The 22,855-nt window shown below is 43.6% G+C and overlaps 1 protein-coding gene across 1 annotated transcript in view; it reads right to left on the bottom strand.

Moving 5' to 3' along the window:
- LOC123331058 overlaps positions 1 to 5,179 on the bottom strand; it is a 133,537-nt gene extending 128,358 nt beyond the window's left edge. The window contains exons 1-5 of the mRNA XM_044934278.2: positions 5,098 to 5,179; positions 4,827 to 5,021; positions 3,673 to 3,886; positions 2,721 to 2,939; positions 2,199 to 2,520 (exon numbers count right to left, since the gene is read on the bottom strand). Of these exons, the coding sequence (XP_044790213.2) occupies positions 2,199 to 2,520; positions 2,721 to 2,939; positions 3,673 to 3,886; positions 4,827 to 5,021; positions 5,098 to 5,179 (1,032 nt within the window). The remainder of the gene's footprint in view (positions 1 to 2,198; positions 2,521 to 2,720; positions 2,940 to 3,672; positions 3,887 to 4,826; positions 5,022 to 5,097) is intronic.
- Positions 5,180 to 22,855: the final 17,676 nt, after the last annotated feature.

The raw sequence follows: 22,855 nt of genomic DNA, 5'->3' as shown, positions 1-22,855 counted from the left end.
GAGATGCCTGGTGCTTGTCTATTCCACAAGCAGGTTTATTGCCTGAAAAGGAAACCTCTCTAAAACACTTACTTTGATAAAGAAATTCTATTAAGAATACCAGAGCACAAAGAACTCTTTGGGGCTTCACCAGATGCTTTGATATTTGTCCTTCCAAGAGTGTCTTCTAACCCCAGGATCTTAAAATGGGGAAGCAGCATTCACTTCAGACTCCTTTTCTTCCAAACCAACCTCTCAAAGTTAAATGGATATTTTCACACGCTGACAAGCGACACGGACTTAATACTGTGCTTTTCCAAGACCCACCTATGAACTGAAGCCTATCCCCCAACCTTTTAGTGATTATTTAAATAAACGTTCACACCCAAGTCTAGCAACTGCCTCTGTCTGCACCACTGCAATTGTCGAATTCCTTTCCTGGCCTTTCATGCAGATGCTCAGAAACAGGGTGGGGCTCCCTGCCCCTGCATGCCATGTCAAGGGAGACGGTGCTGCAAAGAAAATTCAATTAATCGTTCATAGTCCAGGGTTTCAGCATCCTTCACAAACACCTTTGAAATAATCCTATTGGTAGGAGTGCCACTATTTCTTGTGTCAAGATTTAGACAAAAATCTCTGGTGTCAACCCAAATGTTCCGGGCACAAGTATGGATGACAGGGACTGGAATGAAGGTGACAAGTCAAGGAATTGGGAAAACCTCCCTCAAGAAGAGATGTGAGGAGGAGACAAGCTTTCCTGTTTATGGATGTCTCTGTTAAAGATTTTCTTTTCCTTAAAAAAAATTCTTTTTTTTTTTTTTTTTAAACAGGTATGGTTATTCAGAAGTCAAATCCAACCCTCCTGAAGCATGCTGGCTTCCTTATGAGTCAGCAGGCCATGAGCAGTTCAGACAGAGTAAATGGGCAAGAGCTGTCTTTGGACACACCCATTTTGCTCATTCTCACTCTGATTTTTTTTTTTTTTATCATCTTTATGCTACTTGGTGTCTGACTGCAGAACTTGCATCAAAAACGGCACCCTTCCATCTCCACCATCACGGACTCAGGCTCCCAGGTGGAATCACTTCCCTTCAGCTCTTTTACTGAACACAACTGGATTAGAGCTCATTTCTTCCTCGATGGGCAACTCCTGTTTCTGTTTCTCTCCAGCCTGCATGTTATCAGCTTGACATTCCCTTCAGAGGCATATGACAAATCAAATTGTCCATCATCGCATTTATCAACGAAGGAGTTTTTTATTTCCAAGGACTGGTTTCATCCACTCCCTTTACAATCATGGACACACCAAAAAAAAAAAAAAAAACCATGTCTTGGGTTGGCTTTTTTTTTTTTTTTTTTTTTGAGGCAGTAGAGTGGCATGAAATAAAGGAATAGATACAACTCACTCTAAAGACAGAAGAGCAACCCACAGCCAGGAAGCCAAGGGCAGTCTTAAAACATGATTTTAAAATACCTGGTGCCTATGCCCTAAACTTATAGCATTTATTTAAAAAATGACTACTAGCTTTGAAAAACTTTACCAAAAAATGAAGTAAATTATTTTTCATTCAATTATTTCATTATTTTCCCGTTCCATGTCTTTTTGCATGATTCAGCACTTTTAATTCAAAATCCTGCCAAGAAGTTAAAAGGTAAATGGAATATCTTTGGGGGGCCTTAAAGCTTCATACACTCTTTATTGAAGCCACCTGCTCTTCTGTTACTACAGGAGCATATCAGAAATACGGGGGTCACCGGTTTGCTGCTTTAACATCCAGTGACCACCTCAGAGCAGCGCAATTTTCCTCTTGGGCATCTAAGTGGCTCTGGGGGACGGAATGACCCACCGCAGAGGCTCACCCCATCTCCGGCTCACCCTACTCGCCCGGGAGCCACGCAAACGCAGGCAAACTCGAATGCACCTGTCTAACCCCCATAAGCTGTAGCTACTAGCTCCACCTGATGTGTCTTTTCAACCTTTGTCAAGTATCTCAAGGCAACAATTTCCTGAAGCCCTTCCCCCCCCGCCCCCAAATCGAGGCTTTCGCTGGAGCCCCCAACCCGCGGGAGCCGCAAGAGGAGGCTGAGATGGAGAGAGACCTCGGACTCGCTCTGCAAACTTAACCTGCGCATTGCACGGACCCGCGTCCACAGCCGAGGACTCACACGTCGCCCCTGCACTCTCCCCGCAGCATCCCACGCCCACACGGCACACTCACCTGCGGGAAGGCAAGCCGCGCGCCACCGCGGTCCAGTCTCCCGGCGCGACCTCCGCGGGCAAGCCTCCGTGCTGGGTGCCAGGAGCGCCCTCGGGGGTTGGCGGGGACCGCCGGCCGGCTCCGGGCAGGGCGGCGGGACGCCGGCAGCCGGCGGGAGGAGCGCTCCCGGGCGGGTCCGCGCCGAGCCCGAGCGAGCGGGCGAGCGGGGCGGGAGGGGCCATTTGTAACCGAGCAGACGCTACCACCGCCCCTTACTCGCGGGGGGCGGGGGCGGGCGGTCAGGTGACGGCGGCCCACCCTCCGCCGCCGAGCCGGGTGGTTCCTGCCCGGGAGGAGCCCCCTGGCGCGCTCTGATTGGAACTCCCGCCGCAGTGGCGGGGGGTGTGGGGAGAGGGGGGCACGTGACAGCCCGGCTTCGCGGCCCGGCGCGCCCCACCCCCGCTGGGTACCTCATCTTCCTCCTGGAAAAGCCGGGGGACACAGGGAAGGCGGGGGAGCAAGCGGGGGTGCAGGAGAGCCTACCAGCCCTTTTTGCCGCAGCTCGGGGTTTGCTCCCGGCCCCTGAACCCGGAGAGGAAAGGTTCCCCTGCGGCCAGCCGGCCTTCACGGTCCTCCCAACCTGCCCTTGGCCGCAGTACCCTCCCCCACAACTCCAGACACCGGCGCTCTGCATAGACCATCGCCACTCCGTAGATGCCGGTGGCACTTAGAAGTGGTTCTTCCCCCCGCCCCCCCTTCTCTCTGCACACCGGCACAATGTGCTAGAGAGAACCCAAGACGATGCATTGCAGACACCGTCCAACTCGGAGGCCCGGGAGACCCCCCAGGGATGTCTGATGGCCCTCGGGTTAGTCTCAGAGGAGCTGGGGCCTGCTTCCTCTGGAGAAGGGGCACCACCGGAGAGCTGCAAGTCTCCGATCCTCTTCAGGAAGCAGGGGGGGAGGGTGGTTTAGAGGACGGTCTTGGGGTGCGAATCCAGTTTCCAGCCTGTGGGAACGCGTGGCTCATAGTAAAGGTCAGATTAAACTGCTAAGCTAGTGGTGCTGGCGAGGACGCGCCGCACGGTCGTGGGAAGCCCGGCTATTAATCACTCATAACCACCACTGCTTGTCTCAAGTGGGGGAATGGGGCCGTGGGAAAGCCCCCGGAGTTGCGCGCTGTGCTAGAGCCCCAGTGCTTCTGCAGAGCGAATGAATTCCGCAGCCTCTTTCCCACCTCCCTGAGGCCCTCTCACCCGGCCGCACCACCCTAGAAGGCAGGAATTCAGAGAAAATGCGGTGTCACGTTCCCCGCTGTGACCACGGACGCGTCTGCGCCAACTCCAACACCACGTGGGGGCGGTGGATCTGGGTGCCTGCTCCCCGCTTGCGTGGTTATGTGGGTAAACTTATAAGATTATTTGTTATAACGAGATTGGAGGAGGTCTGTCTCTACACTGGATTCTCTCAAACTTTAGTCCAAAGGAGTTTCGTACTCGGTTAGGGCGAGGCGGTCTCTAGCCGAGGCCGCCGCGGCGCTCAGTTGAGTCCAGGAAACCGCCGGGAGGAAGACCGAGGCCCTTAGTCCCTGGACGCTGTCGCCTCTGTTCGCCACTTCGACCTGCCCGGCAATCCGTCTTGCTCCCCCGAGGGAATTTCTAACAGGAATGTGACAGTGTGGAACCTTGACCCCTTGGTACCTGGGTTTCGCTGGGCAGGGAAAAAGTGGTGGGCAGACTAACCAACCCCCCAAAGGGCTTTACCCGTAAGGCTTCTGGCACACATCTAGAGAGGGAACCTTTGAGGAAGCCTACTCACTCGTAAATTGCGTGGGGAGAGAACTATCTGTTTTGAAAATAAACGCCTTGCTACCATTACGTCCCCCACCACCCCGCTTCTCCAAACCGCAAAAGGTTGGGGGAAATCCCATCAGTAAAGTGTAAGTCTGTCGAGAGGAAAATGCTTGGTTAAAAATCAACACCTTTTTAATAGGAAGATGGGTAAGCTTTCCATTTCCAAGTCTTAATGATACCACTACATTAACGTTGGAGGTTAATGGTGACAGGAGAATCCCAGCCCACAGGACGCAGACAGACAGAATCTTCACAATTGAAAATAAAGTCTTCCTCCCTGCATTCACCCCCATCTGCCGATCCCAGTCAGCTACTCCATAAGGACTTGGGGGACCGAGAGGCTGTAACTCTGGGTAGGCAGCGGGGCCACTTGTTGCGGCATCGCCAGAGGAGGTGATTTCCAAGCGGATTCGGCGGAGATGCAGAGTTAAAATCCTTTCTCCCGGATGCAGACGTTCTAGAAGCCTCCGCAGGCGGCGAGCCCTGACTCCGTGCCTTGAGACGTGGTGTTGGGGGCGGAGGGTTGTTGTTCTTTGTTTGTTTGTTTGTTTTACTAGAACTCTGGGCCATCTTTGCGTGAAATGCTTTGTCTTGCACGTCTGGAAATTTACTCTGTGCGGTTACATGCGTACCGCGCGCACACAAACACACACTCACACACACACACACACACACACACACACCATCAGGGCATCGCCCCGCTTGGGCGGAGGTGAGTGCCACAGACGCTTCGGACTTTTGTGGGCTCTGCCCTTGGGAATCAGAGCGAGAGGGACGGCCTCATTGTGGCTGCTGACCTGAGTCAGGTAACTCGGAAAGGCCCTTCTCCCGCCGCTCGGGGAGGAGGGAGCTGGGAACCGAGGTACCAGGGCGGTCCAGGTGCCCACACAGCGCCCGCCGCAGTGAAGGGCAGAGATGTCGGGAGGCCAACCGGACAAGAGCGAGCGGGTTCTCAGGGAATCCGAGTTCATTGTCTACCAGGTCACGCTCTGCTGAGAAAATGCGCGATACCCAAGAGGGAGTGAAAGAGAGAGAGAGTGACCAAGGGTCCGTGCAGGGCCGACTCACTCGCTTGGGGAGGGGGACGCGAGGCTCGACCACACTGAGCTCGCGCGGTAGTCTCACCGGCCCCGGGCGGCCACCGAGACATTGCCTTCAGCATCCTCCGGTGGCACTCTAGCGAGTTTGTGGAGCAAAAGCCGAGCACAGGAGCCGCTCACTGTGGGTTTGGAGTGACCACGTCTTGGGATATGGAGAGCTGCCTCTGGGGTCTTCGGCACGGAGAGGTTAATAGAGGAAAGAATTTGTCCTGGTTTTTGACATAAAATGAGGCTGGTAATACTGAGCTCTCAAAAGAGTAATAAGAATTTGAAGGTGTGTAGAGCGGGGGTGGGAAAGGGTTAATGCTAGGTTTAGGACTACGATGGGTAATGCCCGACTTCAAGATCTCCCCCGTCTCAGGTCGCGCACTGGGAAGCTTAACCCAGGTGGAGGCACCTCCCCGCATTATGACACCTGGCGGTACCTTGCAACTCCCACATCCCTACGGCCAACCTCTTAGCGCCGGCTGGAACCCGCAAAAGTCTTTGCCCGCCCACGCCCCTTTAATGGACTCTTTTTGCCTTTTGCTTTTAATCCGAGGGCAGGTTAACGCCGAGTGGGACTGCAGTGCGGCCGGCAGGCACCTCGCCGCGCGCCGCAGCCTCCTCAGAGCCGGGCGGGGACTGCGGGGCTGCTGCGGCAGCAGGGCCAAAGCCTTGCGGTGCCTCCCGCCCCCTCCCCCGCAGCCACACCTCAGTCGCGAACCACCCCCCTCTTTCCGCCCCCCACCGCCAACCACCCAACACGGCCGCCTGCCCTTCCCCGCGCGCTCCCGGCGCCAGCCCCTCCACTGGCGGGTGGCAGTCAGGGGCTATATGCCCGCGTTCGTGCGCTGGCGTAGGGCAGCGTACGCAACGGCGACCCGCGACCCCACCACTGCGCCCAGCTCGGGGTCCACCCACGTGGAGCCCACCGGCCCTCGCCGGTCCCCCCGCGCCGGTCTCCGGACTGGGCTGAGGGTGCAGCTTTCGGAGCCCCTTGGTGATCCCACCAGGCTCTGTCCATCCCAGTCTTTCCTCCATGCCAGGGTCTGGCAGGTAGGGAAGTCCCTTCGTCTCCCTTCCGCGCCCCCAGACATCCCCGGACAAAGCCGCCGGGCTTCCCGCACTGGCGCGGGAAGGAGGCTCCCCCTCCTCGTCCCCGCACTGGCTAAGAGACTCGCGCGGAGAGCGCCTCCAGGCGCCGGGCTTGGTGCGGTCCCCGCCCCTGGCCTGCCAGCTGGGTGCTGGGCTGGGGCTGAGGGGGCCGCCTGCGCGGGGCGGGTAACCCACCCTGGGTTCCTCCAGCGCCGGCACCCGGCCGCCGCGGCGCTGCAGGAAGGAGGCCCAGCGGCGCCGGTTCCCCCACACCCACGTGCCCCGCGTGTGCGCGCCCCGGGCCTGCAGAAGCTACCCGGCTGGCGCCGCCGGGATTTCTGGGCGGCCCCACCCTCCCCGGCCACCACGCTTCGCTCGCAGCGTTCGGAGTCTCCTTGGCGCCTTTGCTGCAGCATCCAAGACCAGGCGCCGCGTCTGCCAGCTGGGCTGCAGAGCACGCCTGCGGGCCGCTGCCCAGAGGCCGCACCTCCCGCGCGCGTCCCGCACTCACCTTTTCCTGTGGAGGGTGGGATTCAGTCATTGCACCCTGGCTGTTCAGCCACCGCCCACGGCCTCCTGGAGACAGCAGCAGGAGGGCGTTCCTGAGGCGCCAGCACCTTTCAGAAATCCTTCCCTGGCTTTCAGCGCAGCACCTTCATCAGCTGGCCACCCTCCCCGACAGCATGGGAGGCGCAGCTCTCCCTTGGCTGTCTCTTTTTCACCACCACACCAGTGCCCACCTATAGACACACACACACACCTGAGCACCGCAGGCCAAGGCCGGGATCGCTCTCCAACTCCTAATTCCAGCACTGTGCAGCGCACATCACGTCGCTGACAGCAAGGTGAGGGAGTGGCACTCAGGAGCTAGGTGGTTTCTTAAAAATTATGAAATAGCTTTCTGCCCCTAGTCATGGCATTTTAAAGAGGATTGTCCTTTATTAAAAAAAAAATGCACAACAGTGTAAGGCAACTATAATAAAAAAAAAATAGCCCAGGAACATTTGCACTTTAAAAATAATATCAAAGTATTTTGAGCTGATGGTAGATTCATATGCACTTTCAGAAACAATATAGAAGGCATCTTGCACGCCCTTTACCCAGTTTTCCACAGTGGTAGCAATTCCCAGAACTATGGTAGTGTCCTAACCAGGATACTGGCATTGAGCAGATCCACTGGTGGTACTTAGATTTCTTTGGTTTTACTTGTATTCATGTGTGTATGTATTTAGTTTTATTCAGTTTTAACATGTGTGTGGGTCCATAGCCACCACCACAGTCAGGTAGGGAACTATTTCAACACACAGGATCCCTCTTGTTGCCTTTCTGAAGTCACACCTGGGGGAGAGACGGGCTGGTCACCACTAATCATTTTTCTTTAGCTTTGTCATTTCAGGAATGTCATGTATAATGGTATTATATACTAGTACCTTTTTGGACCAGTTTTATTCACTCAGCATAATTCCCTTAAAATTCATTCAAGTCATTGTGTCAATAGGTCCTTCTTTTTATTTCAGGTCCTTCTTTTTATTGTGGGTTCTTCTTTTTATCTATGCCATGGAGCTACCATAATGGTAAACAGTTTGTTTAACCATTCATGTATTGAAGGGCATCTGGGTTGTTTCCAGATTTGCACTATTATAAATGAAACTTCTGTGAACATTTGCGTCTAGGATTTTGTGTGACAGTAGCTTCATTTCTCTGGGATAAATGCCCCAGAGGACAGATTTCTGGGTCATATGATCAGCACATTTTTAGTTTTGTAATAAACTGCCGTACTCTTTTCCAGAAGGCCTGTGCCAACAGCAGTATATGAATGATTCAGCTTCTCCTCATCTTCCACAGCATTTGGTGTTGTCACTGTTTTTTACTTTGGTGATTTTGATAAATGTATTAATATTTCACTGTGGTTTTAACTTGCATTTCTTTGATGGCTAATGATACTTACTATTTTTCATAGGCTGATTTGTTATCTCCATATCCTTTTTTGGTGATGTTTGTTCACACTTTTTGCCCATTTTCTTTTCTTTTTTTTTTTTAAGTCTTTATTGAATTTCTTATAGTATTACTTCTGTTTTATGTTTTGGTTTTTCAGTTGTGAGGCATGTGGGATCTTAGTTCCTCGACCAGGGATTGAACCCGCACCTCCTGCACTGGAAGGCAAACTCTTAACTGGACCACCAGGGAAGTCCCTGCCCATTTTCTAATTAGAGGTGTTTTGTTTTTTTTCTGTTAATATTTCAGAGTTTTTTTTAAAAGCATATTATTGAGGTATGATTGACATACAAAAAAAACTGTACATATTTAATGTATACAAGTTGATGATTTTGGAGATAAATATATACCTGTGAAACTCTCAACCACAATCTGTGCCATAAACACATCCATCACATCTAAAGGTTTCTTCCCACCTTCTTTATTATGATTAGTTTGTTGTAAGAACACAACATAAGATCTACCCTCTTAGCAAATTTTTAAATATATAACCGAGGCATATGCTATTAACTATCAGCCCTATGCTATACAGTAGAGCTCTAGGGCTTATTCATCTTGCATAACTAAAACTTTATATCTATTGACTAATAACCCTCCATTTCCCTTCCTCCCAGGCCCTGGTAAGCACCATTACACCCTCTACTTCTCTGAGTTTGACTAGTTTAGATTCCGCATGTAAGTTGAGTAGTCATGTAGTACTTGTCCTTCTGTCTGGCTTTTACTAAGGATAATATCCTTTAGGTTCATCCATGTTGTCACAAGTGCCAGGATTTCCTTCTTTTTTAAGGCTGAATAATATTCCGTATGTACCATATCTTTTTTATGCATTCATCCATTGATGAACACTTGGCTTGTTTCCATGTGTTGGCTATGTGAAAAATGCTGCAGTGAACATAAGATTGCAGAATATTTCAGTTCCTAAAGATATACCCCAAGTGGGATTGATGAATTAGAAGGTAGTTCTACTTTTTTATTTTTTATTTTTGTAGGAACCACCATGCTATTTTCAACAGTAGGTGTATCAATTTGCATTCCCAACCACAGTGTACAATGCTTCCCTTTTATCCATATCCTGGTTAATACTTACTTTTTTTTTTTTTTAATAACAGCCATCCTTAAAGGTGTGAGGTGATAGCTCATTGTAGCTTTGATTTTCATTTTCCTGATGGTTAATGACATTGAGCATCTTTTCATTTACCTGTTTCTTATTTTCATGCCTTATTTTCAGAATGTCTGTTCACTTCCTTTGCTCATTTTAAAAATTGGGTTATTTGGGTTTCTGTTTGTTTTTTGCTATTGAGTTATAGGAATTTCATATATGATTTAGATACTAACCCTTTATCAGATACATGTTTTGCGAGGATTTTCTCCCATTCTGTAGGTTTTCATTTTGTAGATTGTTTATAGTACAGATGCCCTTTAGTCTGATGTCCTCCCACTTGTTTATTTTTGCTTTTATTACCCAGGCTTTTGGTGTTATATCCAAGAAGTCATTGCCAAGATCAATGTCAAGAAGTTCTTCCCCTATATTTTCTTTTAGGAATTTTATGGCTTCAGGTCTTCTGTTTAACTTTTTGATTTATGGTGTGGATCCAGTTTCATTTTTTGTGTGTGGATATCCAGTTTTCCCTACACCATTTATTAAAGAGACTATTCTTCCACCATTGTGTATTCTTCCCACCTTTGTCAAAAATCAGGTGAACATTTACGTGTGTGCTTATTTCTGGTCTCTCTAATCTGTTCCGTTGCTCTATATATCTGCTTTAATACAAGTACCAATACTATTTTTTGTTACTGTAGCTTTGTAATGTATTTTGAAATAAGGAAGTATGATGCCTCTGAATTGCTCAAAACTGCTTTGGTATCAGTGTGGTGCTGCCCTCATGAAGTGAGTTTCCCTCATTTTCTATTTTTGGGGAAGAGTTTTTAAAAGATTGGTATTTAATTCTACTTTAAAAGTTTGGTAGAATTGACCTGTGAAATCTGGTCTGGACTGTTCTTTGTTGGGGGGCTTCCCAGATGGCTCAGTGGTAAAGAATCCACCTACCAATTCAGGAGATGAAGAAGACGTGAGTTTGATCCCTGGGTCAGGAGGATCCCCTGCAGGAGGAAATGGCAACCCACTCAAGCATTCTTGCCTGGAAAAATCCCATGAATAAGGAGACTGGTGGCCTACAGTCCATGAAGTCACAAGGAGTCGGACGCGACAGAGCATGCACACACGCAGGCATGTGGGCGTTCTTTGTTACGTTTTTGATTACTGATTCAATCTCTTTACTATATCTAGTCAGGCTTTCTATTTCTTCTTGATTCAGGCTTGGTAGGTTGTATGTCTCTAGGAATTTATCCATTTCTTTTAGGTTGTCCAATTTATTGGTGTTTTTCATCCTCTTCACATGAGCTTTTACAAACAAAAGTTTCTCATTTTGAGAGATATAATTTATCATTCTTTCATTTTGTGGATCTTGCCTTTGTTATCAAGTCTAAGAACATTTGCCTGGCCCTAATTTTCAGTAGGTTTTTTCCTCCAACTTTTAAATAAATTTTATAGGTTTACATTTAAATTTTAATTCTGTGATTCATTTTGAGTGAGCATTTCTATGAAGTGTGAAGTTTCAGTTGAGGTGTCTCTTGTCTATGGTCCCAAGTTGTTCTAGCACCATTTGTTGGAAAAGCTATCATTTCTTCATTGAAGTACTTTTGCACATTTATGAAAGGTTGGTTGGCATATATGTGTGGGTCTATTTTTGTGTTCTCTATTCAGTTCGATTGATCTATGTAGCTATAAGTTGACCAATACCACACCATACTGATTTCTGTGCTGCTGTGCTTAGTCACTCACTCGTGTACGACCCTTTGCTTTGCGACCCCATGGACTATACCCCACCGTGCTCCTCTGTCCATGGGGATTCTCCAGGCAAGAATACTGGAGTGGGTTCCCTTGCCCTCCTCCAGGGGATCTTCCTGACCCAGAGATCAAAGCCAGGTCTCTCTCATTGCAGGTAGATTCTTCACCAACTGAGCCACCAGGGAAGCCTGTTGATATGTGTAGCCATGTATTAAGCTTTAATATCAAGTAAAGTGATTCCTTTTACTTTATGATTCTTATTTATGTATTTTTGGCTGTGCTAGGTCTTTATTGCTGCATGGGGGCTTTCTCTAGTTGTGGCAAGTGGGGGCTACTCTTTGTCATGGTGTGTGAACTTCTCATTTGTGGTGGCTTCTCTTTTACAGAGCGCAGGCTCTAGCGCGTGCTGGTCTCGGTAGTTGTGGTGGACAGGCTTAGTTGCCCCGAGGCATGTGGAATCTTTCTGCGCCAGGGGTAGAATGGGTTTTCTATATCTATTAAAAAAGAAAAAAAACAAACACCCTTGATGTGACTTTGATAGTGATTTTTTTAAGTCTGTAGATCCTTTTGGGGAGAATATTGACATCTTTCCTATGTTGAATCTTCTAATCCATGAACATGGTGTATCTATTCCTTTATTTAGGTCTTCACTGATCTCTTTCATCAACATTTTGCAATTTTCAGTATATAAATCCTGTTCATGTTTTATTAGATTTATACCTAAAGGTTTCGTTTTTGGATCAATTGTAAGTGATATTGTACTTTTAATTTTGGTTTTCACATGAGCATTGTTAATATAGAAATGCAAGTAATAATTTCTTTAATGGTTCTAGGACATTTCAGATGATCCATCTCATCTTTGCTGAGTTTTGGTGGTTTAGGATTCTAAACAGTGGGAACACTGTCAGACTTTATTTTTGGGGGCTCCAAAATCACTGCAGATGGTGATTGCAGCCATGAAATTAAAAGACACTTACTCCTTGGAAGAAAAGTTATGACCAACCTAGATAGCATATTCAAAAGCAGAGACATTACTTTGCCAACAAAGGTCCATCTAGTCAAGGCTATGGTTTTTCCAGTGGTCATGTATGGATGTGAGAGTTGGACTGTGAAGAAGGCTGAGCACCGAAGAATTGATGCTTTTGAACTGTGGTGTTGGAGAAGACTCTTACGAGTCCCTTGGACTACAAGGAGATCCAACCAGTCCATTCAGAAGGAGATCAGCCCTGGGATTTCTTTGGAGGGAATGATGCTGAAGCTGAAACTCCAGTACTTTGGCCACCTCATGCGAAAAGCTGACTCATTGGAAAAGACTCTGATGCTGGGAGAGATTGAGGGCAGGAGGAGAAGGGGACACCAGAGGATGAGATAGCTGGATGGCATCACTGACTTGGACTTGAGTCTGGGTGAACTCTGGGAGTTTGTGATGGACAGGGAGGCCTGGCATGCTGCGATTCATGGGGTTGCAAAGAGCCGGACATGACTGAGCGACAACTGAACTGAACTGAACTGAGGGTTTTCAAGAATTTGATTCATTTCTTCTAAGTTTTTGCATTTCTTCTAATAAGTTAAGCATGAAGTTGTTCATGGTATTTCCTATTTTCCTTTTAATGATTACAATATAGTGATATCCTTAGTCTCATTCCTGATAAAGGTGATTTGTTTCTTTTCTCTTTTTATTTTTGTAAATCTTGCTGGGTGTTATCAATTTTATTGATTTTGTTGAAGAACCAGCTTTTTGTTTCATTGATCATTCCCTATTGTGTACTAATTTTCAATTTCATTTATTTTTGTTCTTCTCTTTATTTCCCCTTCCTTGTTTTTGCTTTGGGTTTATTTTTCTTTCCTTTTCTAGCTTTTTGAGACAGGAAGTTATGTTACTCATTTGAGATCTTCCCTGTTTTCTAGTGTAAGCATTTAGTGCTATTAATTTCTCTCTTGGAACTGCTTCAGTTGTGTCTCACAAAGTTTGACATATATTTTCATTCTTACTCAGTTTTTTAATAAATATTTAAAATTTATTTTGGAGATTCCTCTTTGATCCATGAGGGTTTATTTTAGAAATGTGTTATTTAAATTCCAAGTGTATAAAGCTTTTTCTGTTATCTTTCTGTTATTGATTTCTGGTTTGATTTGATTAATGGTCAAAGAATACACTCATATGCTTCAATGTTTTTAAGTTTGTTGAGATTTGCATTATGAGGAAAGATATGGCCTATGTATCATGGGCTCTTCTTGAAAAACTTGTATTCTGCTGTTGTTTGTTGGAGTTTTTCATTAATGTCAATTAGATTCTCTACTATTCTATTCTATTCTATGTCACTTTACTTTGATTAGATGCAGTTGAGTTCTTCTATGTCCTTAATAATTCTCTGGCTAGTAGCTTTTAGCATTTACTGAGAACACAATATTAAAAGTCCCCAACTTTAACTGTGGATTTGTCTATTTCTCCTGTAAACTCTATCATTTTTTGCTTCATATATTTTAAGGCTCTATGGTTTGCTGCATATACATTTAAGATTGTTATGTCTTCCTGTTAGATTGATCCTTTTCATTACATAATTTTCTTCTTTGTCTCTAATAATTTTCTTTTAAAAAAAAGCCACACTTGCTTTTTTTTTTTTAAGTAATATTTAAATGATATATATTTTTCATTCTTTTAAATTTCAACCTTCCTCTATCATATAATTTGAACATTCATGCACTTTTTCAAAGTTCTTTTTTTGGATGGCAGTTGGTGAAATTCTAAAAGTCATTTTGTCCAATAAAAAGCTTATGGTTTCATGACATTGGATTTGGCAATGATTTTTTGGTTATAATACCAAAAGCATTTGGAATAAAAGAGAAAATAGATCAATTTATCAAAATTTAAATTTTTATGCATCATGAGATACTATCAAGAAGGTGGAAAGACAACCCACAGAATGGGAGAATATATTTACAAATCACATATGTGATAAGGGATTATATAAAGAACTCCTTCAACTGAACAACAAGAAAACAAAAAACCCAATTCAAAAATTTGCAAAGGATTTGACTAGATATTTCTTTGAAGAAGACAAACAAATGCCAATAAGCACATGAAAAGACGCTCAACATCCCTAGTTATTCAGTTCAGTTCAGTTCAGTTCAGTCTCTCAGTCGTGTCCGACTCTTTGCAACCCCATGAATCGCAGCATGCCAGGCCTCCCTGTCCATCACCAGCTCCTGGAGTTTACTCAAACTCATGTCCATCGAGTTGGTGATGCCATCCAGCCATCTCATCCTCTGTTGTCCCCTTCTCCTTCTGCCCCCAATCCCTCCCAGCATCAGGGTCTTTTCCAATGAGTCAGCCCTTTGCATGAGGTGGCCAAAGTATTGGAGTTTTAGCTTTAGCATCAGTCCTTCCAATAAACACCCAGGACTGATATCCTTTAGAATGGACTGGTTGGATCTACTTGCAGTCCAAGGGACTCTCAAGAGTCTTCTCCAACACCACAATTCAAAAGCATCAATTCTTCAGCACTCAGCTTTCTTCACAGTCCAACTCTCACATCCATACATGACCACTGGAAAAACCATAGCCTTGACTAGATGGACCTTTCTTGGCAAAGTAATGTCTCTGATTTTCAATATACTATCTAGGTTGGTCATAACTTTCCTTCCAAGGAGTAAGCGTCTTTTAATTTCATGGCTGCAATCACCATCTGCAGTGATTTTGGAGCCCAAAAAGATAGTCTGACACTGTTTCCACTGTTTCCCCATCTATTTCCCATGAAGTGATGGGACCCTAGTTATTAGGAAAATGCAAATCAAAATCATAATGGGCTATCATTTCATACCCATTAAGATAGGGATTATAAAAAAACAAAACAAAACAGAAAATAATAGTGCTTCTAAGGATATGAAGAAATTGGACCCTGTACATTGCTGGTGGGAATGCAAAATGGTACAGCTGCTATGGAACACAATTTGATGGTTCCTAAAATGTTAAACTTAGAATTACCATGTGATGTAGCAATTCTATTTCTAGGTACATAACCAAAAGAATTGAAAGCAGGGGCTCAAACAGATATTGCACATTGGTATGCAGAGAAGTATTATTCACAATAGTAAAAATATAGAAACAACTCAAATGTCTATCAACAGATTGATAAACAAAATGTGATATATTCATAAGTGCAACATTATTCAGCCTTAAAAAGGAACACAATTCTGACACATGCTACAACTGAACTTTGAAAATATTATGCTAAGTCAGAGAAGCCAGATACACAAAGACAAGTATTATGTAATTCCACTTAAATGAGATACTGAGAACAGGCAAATTTATGGAGACAGAAAGTAGAATAGAGATTATCATGGGCTGGGGCAAGAAGGGTGTAGGGAGTTATTGTTTCATAGGTAAGGAGTTTCTGTTTGAGGTGATGAAAATGTTCTGGAGATGGATAGTGGTGACGTGTGCACAACACTGTGAATGTACTTAACGCCCCTGAATGGGACACCTAACAATAGCTAAAATGGTAAGACTTATATTGTGTATATTTTACTGCAATATAAATGATCCAAAAAAGCTAATGGTTTGATTTGTCAGAAATATTTACCTGCACTACAAAGGTGTTTCTATGCAACTTGCAAAGGCTCACTGTCAAGAGGTTCCCTCCACGCCCCACCCCCCTCCAGTTTTGTTATTGTTTACTTTAGAGACCTGCATCTGTTTCACCCAGGTTTCCTGCTGCATCAATTAGAGAGTCTTTTTTTTTTTTCAATCCTACAATGACAGGAATGAAAATAGCCAAGACATATCGATGCTGCTGGCTCAGGAAGTATCTTCTCCTCTGTCTCCCCACTTATGTGGTCACTGAAAACAACACTGACCTTGACCAACAGCCACCTTGCCAGTCCCATCGACTTGCCTCTTCAAAGACAAATATGAGGACTAAGTGAAACCTGCCTGAACTCTTAATTTTCCTTCATTTTTTTTTTCTTTCTGAGTCTATTTAACTTTCATTATTATTATGGCTATAGCATCACAAATATAAAATGCCTGTCTCACTCCTATCAAAAGGCTTAATGTTTTAGAGATAAAAAAAAAAAACAGGGATTGTTCTTTGCCCCCTAGAATTTGCTATATATTTGTAGGGTCCAGTGAAAAATGAAAATGCAGGCTCCTTGATCAAAAATTAAGAATCTCCATCAGGAGAAACCAGTTACTTAAACCAAGTTCAGAGCCCTTTTGCGCGTAGGTCACAGGCTGTCTGTCCATACATCAAAAGTCAACCCACCACCACTGGACTGCTGGTAAAATGTTTAAGTCAACTGAGCACCCTTAGCACATTGAGACCACATGTGTGGTTGCATTTTTATATACAAATAACACAAACAGGACACAAATCTTCCAATTGGCCATGTTGTTAGTCCCTCAAAATTAGAGTGTGCTAATGAGTGGTCCCTGCTGAGCTGAGAGGCAACACAATAAAGTGAAAAGTCTATAAAAGTGGCCATATAAAAAAAAAAAGGTCTTCATTTTAATAAATATTTATCAAGCACTGACTAATGAACTTGGCCCTGAGCTAAGTGTTCTATAAGGGCAGATAGATCTGTCACCCTGGGCATTTCAGTCCATCTTTGATACCTTGGTTCCCTGGGTTGTTCAATGGGTACAAAAGTATTGTTCACCCAAGAATCTTTAGAAAGTAAGATGACTCCAGAGGTTTAAGTTGAAATAACAGTTGTAGTTCTGTTTTGAAAATTTTTAATAATGATATTTGTTAAAAGGGACATTATAAAAAATACCAGAATGAAGCTAGATTATAGGGTCTCAGAGTAGACTATGATTTTTCTTTCTTAGCTTTCTTTCATCTGAACAACTCCGTAGGAGATTCTATTCCCAGAAACCACACCCAGGTCCTCTAATATCTTCTATGAATTTATAGAATTTCATCCTTAAACTTCAAAGACCCAAAAACCAATAACAAGGAACTTTCTGACATACCTGGCTTTCAACAATTGATGCAGTCCTTTAAAAAAAAAAAAAAAAAGAGTCAACTGAATTGTTAGAAACTGAATTATATTTGAAATATACTAGAGAACTTGGATATTAAAAGAAAACCTGCATTGGATCCTTTTGTACAACACAGAATAATTTTTATAAAGTAAAAAATTACCCCTAATTTGCTTGATGTGAACACTCAGGCTTAAGCACAGACAGTTTTGTGACTGTAGAAATAGGAGCCCATTTAGATTACACAATGGTTCCCTGTCTTCCTTTTCAGCTCCATCCAAGGATGTGCAGGTGTAAGGAAGAGGAGGAAAGGGTGGGAGGATGTCACCATACTTTGTCAATGTTCATAAGCCATTTCCCACCTGAGAGAAAAGTGTTTTCCTAAGCTCTAGAAGACAATAGGACCCAGAGGCTTCGACGAGATCAGCAGTGAAGTGACAATGGGAGCACTTTTCAAGAAATACCCTGTGAAGGATAGCAACAAACATCAATCAAACCCAGAATTTTAGTTAGGGTGAGGTGGTGGGGTGTTCGGGTTCACAGGTCATCAGGCCCTTGGTTTTCAAACTGGAGCAGCCAAGTAGCTATCAAGAGATACACAGATTCTGAGATTCTACCCCATTCCAGAAGGAACAGGGACTAAAGCCATATTTCTCTGTGGTCAAAGGGATGCTCACTGGAGGTAATAAAGCCAAGCGGCCTTTGGCCTAGAAGCTTTGGAAGGGTTGGAAGGAAAAGAAACCATGTTGAAGGCATAAAGAGAGAGAGTAGGCAAAGAAAATATGATTTCCCTCCCTTGGCGGGTACACACACTATATAGCCCTCTCCTCTTGACTGTGAACACAATTTATGAACATGATGGAATATCAGTCCCATGATTAGCTTCTGCAATATAGCAAGGATGTAATTTAGGTCCCTAAGCAGTTGATTTTGAGTTATCCAAAAAGGAGAGTCTCTTGGGTAGACTGATCTAGTCATGTAACTCCTTTAAATCTAGGACTAGAATCTGAGAGAGAAGTCAGAAAGATTAAAGCTAACAAGCACTGGGCTTTCTGCTGGCCTCAAAGAATATGGAAGCCATCATGAATTCTATCACTGTATGAAACGGAATCCTGCCGACAAGCTAAGTGAGCCAGGAAAATGACATCAAGCTCCAGATGGGACTATAAGCCTGGCCAACTCCTTGATTCCACACCTGGAACACAGGATTCAGTAGAATGGTATCTGCACTCTGACCCCCAGGAAATGTTGAGTTTATATTGTTTAAGCCACAAGTTTGTTGTAATTCATTAAACAAGGGAAAACTAATACACTAAGACTCTTCTGTTTGGAATGAGGGAATTTTAGAACAAAAGAGGGGTATACAGGGTGTATACCTCCCATGGGGTGTATACAAGTATATACCAAGACTGCTGAGGCTGACAGTGTTTGTGAGCACTGGTGTTTAGCTAGTCTACTACCCAAAACACATCAACCAATATCCTCTTTCAAAAGAGAATTAAGGCATGCCTGGGGCTGCCTCTGAAACAAATTACTTCCCTTGGAGCACATGGGTGCTACAATCTGGTGAGTCAGAATTAAGGACACGTGACGTCCAAAAAGAACACTGCTCCTCCATCTTCAGGAATTTCAGGAATAATTATATATATTTCACCATCATTATTCAGTTAAGTCATAGAAGCATGCTTAGAACAAGAAAATGATTTGATTACTTGTTCTGATAACCTTCTATTCACCGTGATGGTGAAGGAGATTTCCTGCTCTAAGGAGTACAAGGCCACTGAACGCCAGTGTCTAACACCGGAGAAGGCGATGGTACCCACTCCAGTACTCTTGCCTGGAAAATCCCATGGACGGAGGAGCCTGGTAGGCTTCAGTCCATGGGGTTGCTGAGTCGGACACGACTGAGCGACTTCACTTTCACTTTTCACTTTCATGCATTGGAGAAGGAAATGGCAACTCACTCCAGTGTTCTTGCCTGGAGAATCCCAGGGACGGGGAGCCTGGTGGGCTGCCGTCTATGGGGTCGCACAGAGTCGGACACGACTGAAGCGACTTAGCAGCAGCAGCAGCAGTGCCTAACACCGATACATGAGACTGGCAGCAGTTTATTAGTCACGGAAACTCAGCACAGGGAGAAGGACAACACACACCATGTAGGGCCACACAAAGGCACCATAGGAGAGCAACTGAGCCAGCAGTGGAGGTGGGAGGCAGGCTCTCCAGTCACGGGAGGTTGCGGGTGCTGCCAGGTTCTTGCTGAAGGATGTGATTGGTTTGTTTGAATAATTCCACAAACTGACAGGGAAGTGAACCCCATGAGACTGAGGATTCCACAGGGTGCAGCTGGTCTGGCTGATAGAGGAACTAACCCAGAGGGAAGCCTCTCCTGCTGGGTGAGGGTGCGTATCCAGAGGGAACAGGGGAACTCACAGAACCCTCCGAAGCTCTGAGATGTCAGGCAGTATTTGAACTCTGAGGTCTTACAAAACATTACTAAAGCTTTCTAAACCTAAATTTAATTTAAAATGAGATCTGGAAAAATTAACCTAACAGATATGGGTAAGTGTGCGTATCTTTCTACTTTAATCTAGTGAATACTGATGTCAGTTCCAAGGAAGTGAAATAAAATTGTTCATTATTTTTCTATTTTTGCCACAAACAACTAAAATTATATATGAATATCAGAAGTTAGTTTTCCATTTATTTTACTTACAATGTCTATTTCAAAATTTATTCAATTTAATAAGAGGGTACAGCATTTTTTTTTCTTTTCTTTTTTTTTTTTTTTAACTAATTGTGGTGCTGGAAAAGACTCTTGAGAGTCCCTTGGACTGTAAGGAGATTAAACCAGTCAGTTCTAAAGGAAATCAACCCTGAATATTCTTTGGAAGGGCTGATGCTGAAGCTCTAATACTTTGGCCACATGATGGGAACAGCCAGCTTATTGGAAAAGACGCTGATGCTGGGAAAGATGGAGGGCAAGAGGAGAAAAGGGTGGCAGAGGATGAGATGATTGGATGGCATCACCAACTCAATGGACGTGAGTTTGAGTAAACTCCAGAAGATAGTGGAGAACGGGGAAGCCTGGCATGCTGCAGTCCATGGGGTCACAGAGTCGGACATGACTTAGCAACTGAACAACAAGAGTCGCACATGACTTAAAAAGTGACAGCAAAATTTCCCAGATAGAATAGGAGCAAAAATTATCAATAGCTTTCCTTCAAACCAGCAATAACAAATTAAACAATGAAACAGGAAAAAACCACAGTTACAATAGCAATATATAAAATAAAATGTTTTAGTTTGGGACAAAATATTCACAAATGATGTGACTGACAAGGGATTAGTCTCCAAATTTTACAAACAGCTCATGAGACTTAATATCACCAAAACAAACAGTCCAATCAAAAATGAGCAGAAGACCTAAATAGACACTTCTCCGAAGAAGACATACATATGGCTAAGAGGCACATGAAAAGATGTTCAATATCATTAATTATTAGAGAAATGCAAATCAAAACTACAATGAGACAGTTTCACCTTACACTAGTGAAAATAACCATCATCAAAAAATCCACAAACAATAAATGCTGGAGAGGGTGTGGAGAGAAGGGAATCCTTCTACTCTGTTGGTGGGAATGTAAATTGGTAACACCACTATGGAGAACAGTATGGAGGTTCCTTAAAAAACTAAAACAAGAGCTGCCATATGACCCTGCAATCCCACTCCTGGGCAGATATCAGGAGAAAAACATGGTCCAAAAGGGTATTTGCACCCCGATGTTCATTGCAGCACTGTTTACAAAAGCCAAGACATGGAAGCAACCAAAATGTCCATCAACAGAGGAGTGGATAAAGATGTGGTACATATATACAATGGAATATTACTCAGTCACAAAAAGAATGAAATAATGCCATTTGCAGCAATACGGATGAACCTAGAGATTGTTAAGCTGAGTGAAGTAAAACAGATAAAGGTAAGTATCATATGACATTGCCTATATGCAGAATCTAAAAAGAAATGATACAAATGAACTTATTTAAAAAAACAGAAACAAACTCACAGACTTAGAGAATGAACTTGTTACCAGGGGAAATGGTGGGGTGAAAGGATAGTTAGGGAGTTTGAGATCCACAGGTACCCACTGCTTTATTTCAAATGGATAACCAACAAGGACTTACTGTTTAGCACAAGGAACTCTGCTCAATGCTATGTGGCAGCCTGGATGGGAGAGGAGTTGGGGAAGAATGGGTATATGTATATGTATAGCTGAGTCACTCTGCTGCACACCTGAAACTATCACAACATTGTTAATTGGCTATACTCTAATATAAAATAAAAAGTTTAAAATGTAAAAATAAATAAAATGCTTTGAAATTAATCTAAGAGATGTATAAAATCAGTATGTAGATGATCATAAAACTTCATTGCTATATTTAAAGGATGTGAATTAATGAAGAAACATACTGTGTTCTTGAATAGGATACCTAAGTATAATGCAGATATTTCTTTCAATGAATTAGTCTGTAAGTTTTATATAGGCTCAAACAAAAGCCTAACAGGATTTGTCCTGAAATTTAACAAGCTGATTCTAAAATTAATCTGCAATGGAAAATGAATAAAATAGTCAGACATATCTTTTAAAAAGAAAAATAATGAAGGATCCCAAATACAAAAGATACTGTAAAGCTATAGTAACTAAAATTGTGACACTGGCCTTGAAATAAACTAACTAATGAAACAGAGGTGTTCAGATACAAATTCATACATGTAATTTTGTACAAAAGAAATCAAGGATGTTTAACTCAGTGAGGAAAGTATGGATTACTAATGGTTAAGAAAATTTTCTAGTCATTTGGAGAGAAATAAACTCAGGTTTTATCTCTTGTCATAATGAAAATATTTCAGGTAAATTACAGAGTAATTCTTAGATAAATATGGAGCCATGAATTAGAAAGTTTACAGCTTTGGGAGTAAATTTAGCACTGTTAAACAAGATACAAAATATAAAATACTGAAAAATTGTCCATATTTTTAAAAATCGCATGCTATTTTCCTGAAAAAATTTGCAATATATATTTATAAATGAATTGATGTCTAAGTACATAAAAGTTATGAATTAAAGAAGAAAGTCAACACAGTCCAATTAAAAATGTGAATAAACAATTCACAGAAAAAGGAAAAACAAGTGGCCAGTAAATATGTGACAATGCTCAATCTCATTTGATTGTAATATTGGAATTACAATAATTTGGAAAATAAAAATTAAAACAATGAATTATCAGTTCTAACCCATCCAATTATTTATATGTTAATAAATATCCTGACTTGAAGAAGATAAGGGAGAAACATATACTCTTTACATTGCTTACTCCTTGGAAGGAAAGTTATGACCAACATAGACAGCATATTAAAAAGCAGAGACATTACTTTGAGAACAAAGGTCCATCTAGTCAAGGCTATGGTTTTTCCAGTAGTCATGTATGGATATGAGAGTTGGACTATAAACAAAGCTGAGCACCGAAGAATTGATGCTTTTGAACTGTGGTGTTGGAGAAGACTCTTGAGAGTCCCTTGGACTACATGGAGATCCAACCAGTCCATCCTAAAGGAAATCAGTCCTGGATATTCATTGGAAGGACTGATGCTGAAGCTGAAACTCCAATACTTTGGCCACTTGATGCAAAGAACTGACTCATTTGAAAAGACCCTGATACTGGGAAAGATTGAAGGCAGGAGGAGAAGGGGATGACAGAGGATAAGATGGTTGGATGGCATCACTGACTCAATGGACATGAGTTTAGGTAAACTCCGGGAGT

This window comes from Bubalus bubalis, chromosome 21 (genome assembly GCF_019923935.1).
Source record: "Bubalus bubalis isolate 160015118507 breed Murrah chromosome 21, NDDB_SH_1, whole genome shotgun sequence".
In the NCBI taxonomy this organism is placed as follows: Eukaryota; Metazoa; Chordata; class Mammalia; order Artiodactyla; family Bovidae; genus Bubalus; species Bubalus bubalis.
This window is presented reverse-complemented; position numbering and strand designations above follow the sequence as displayed.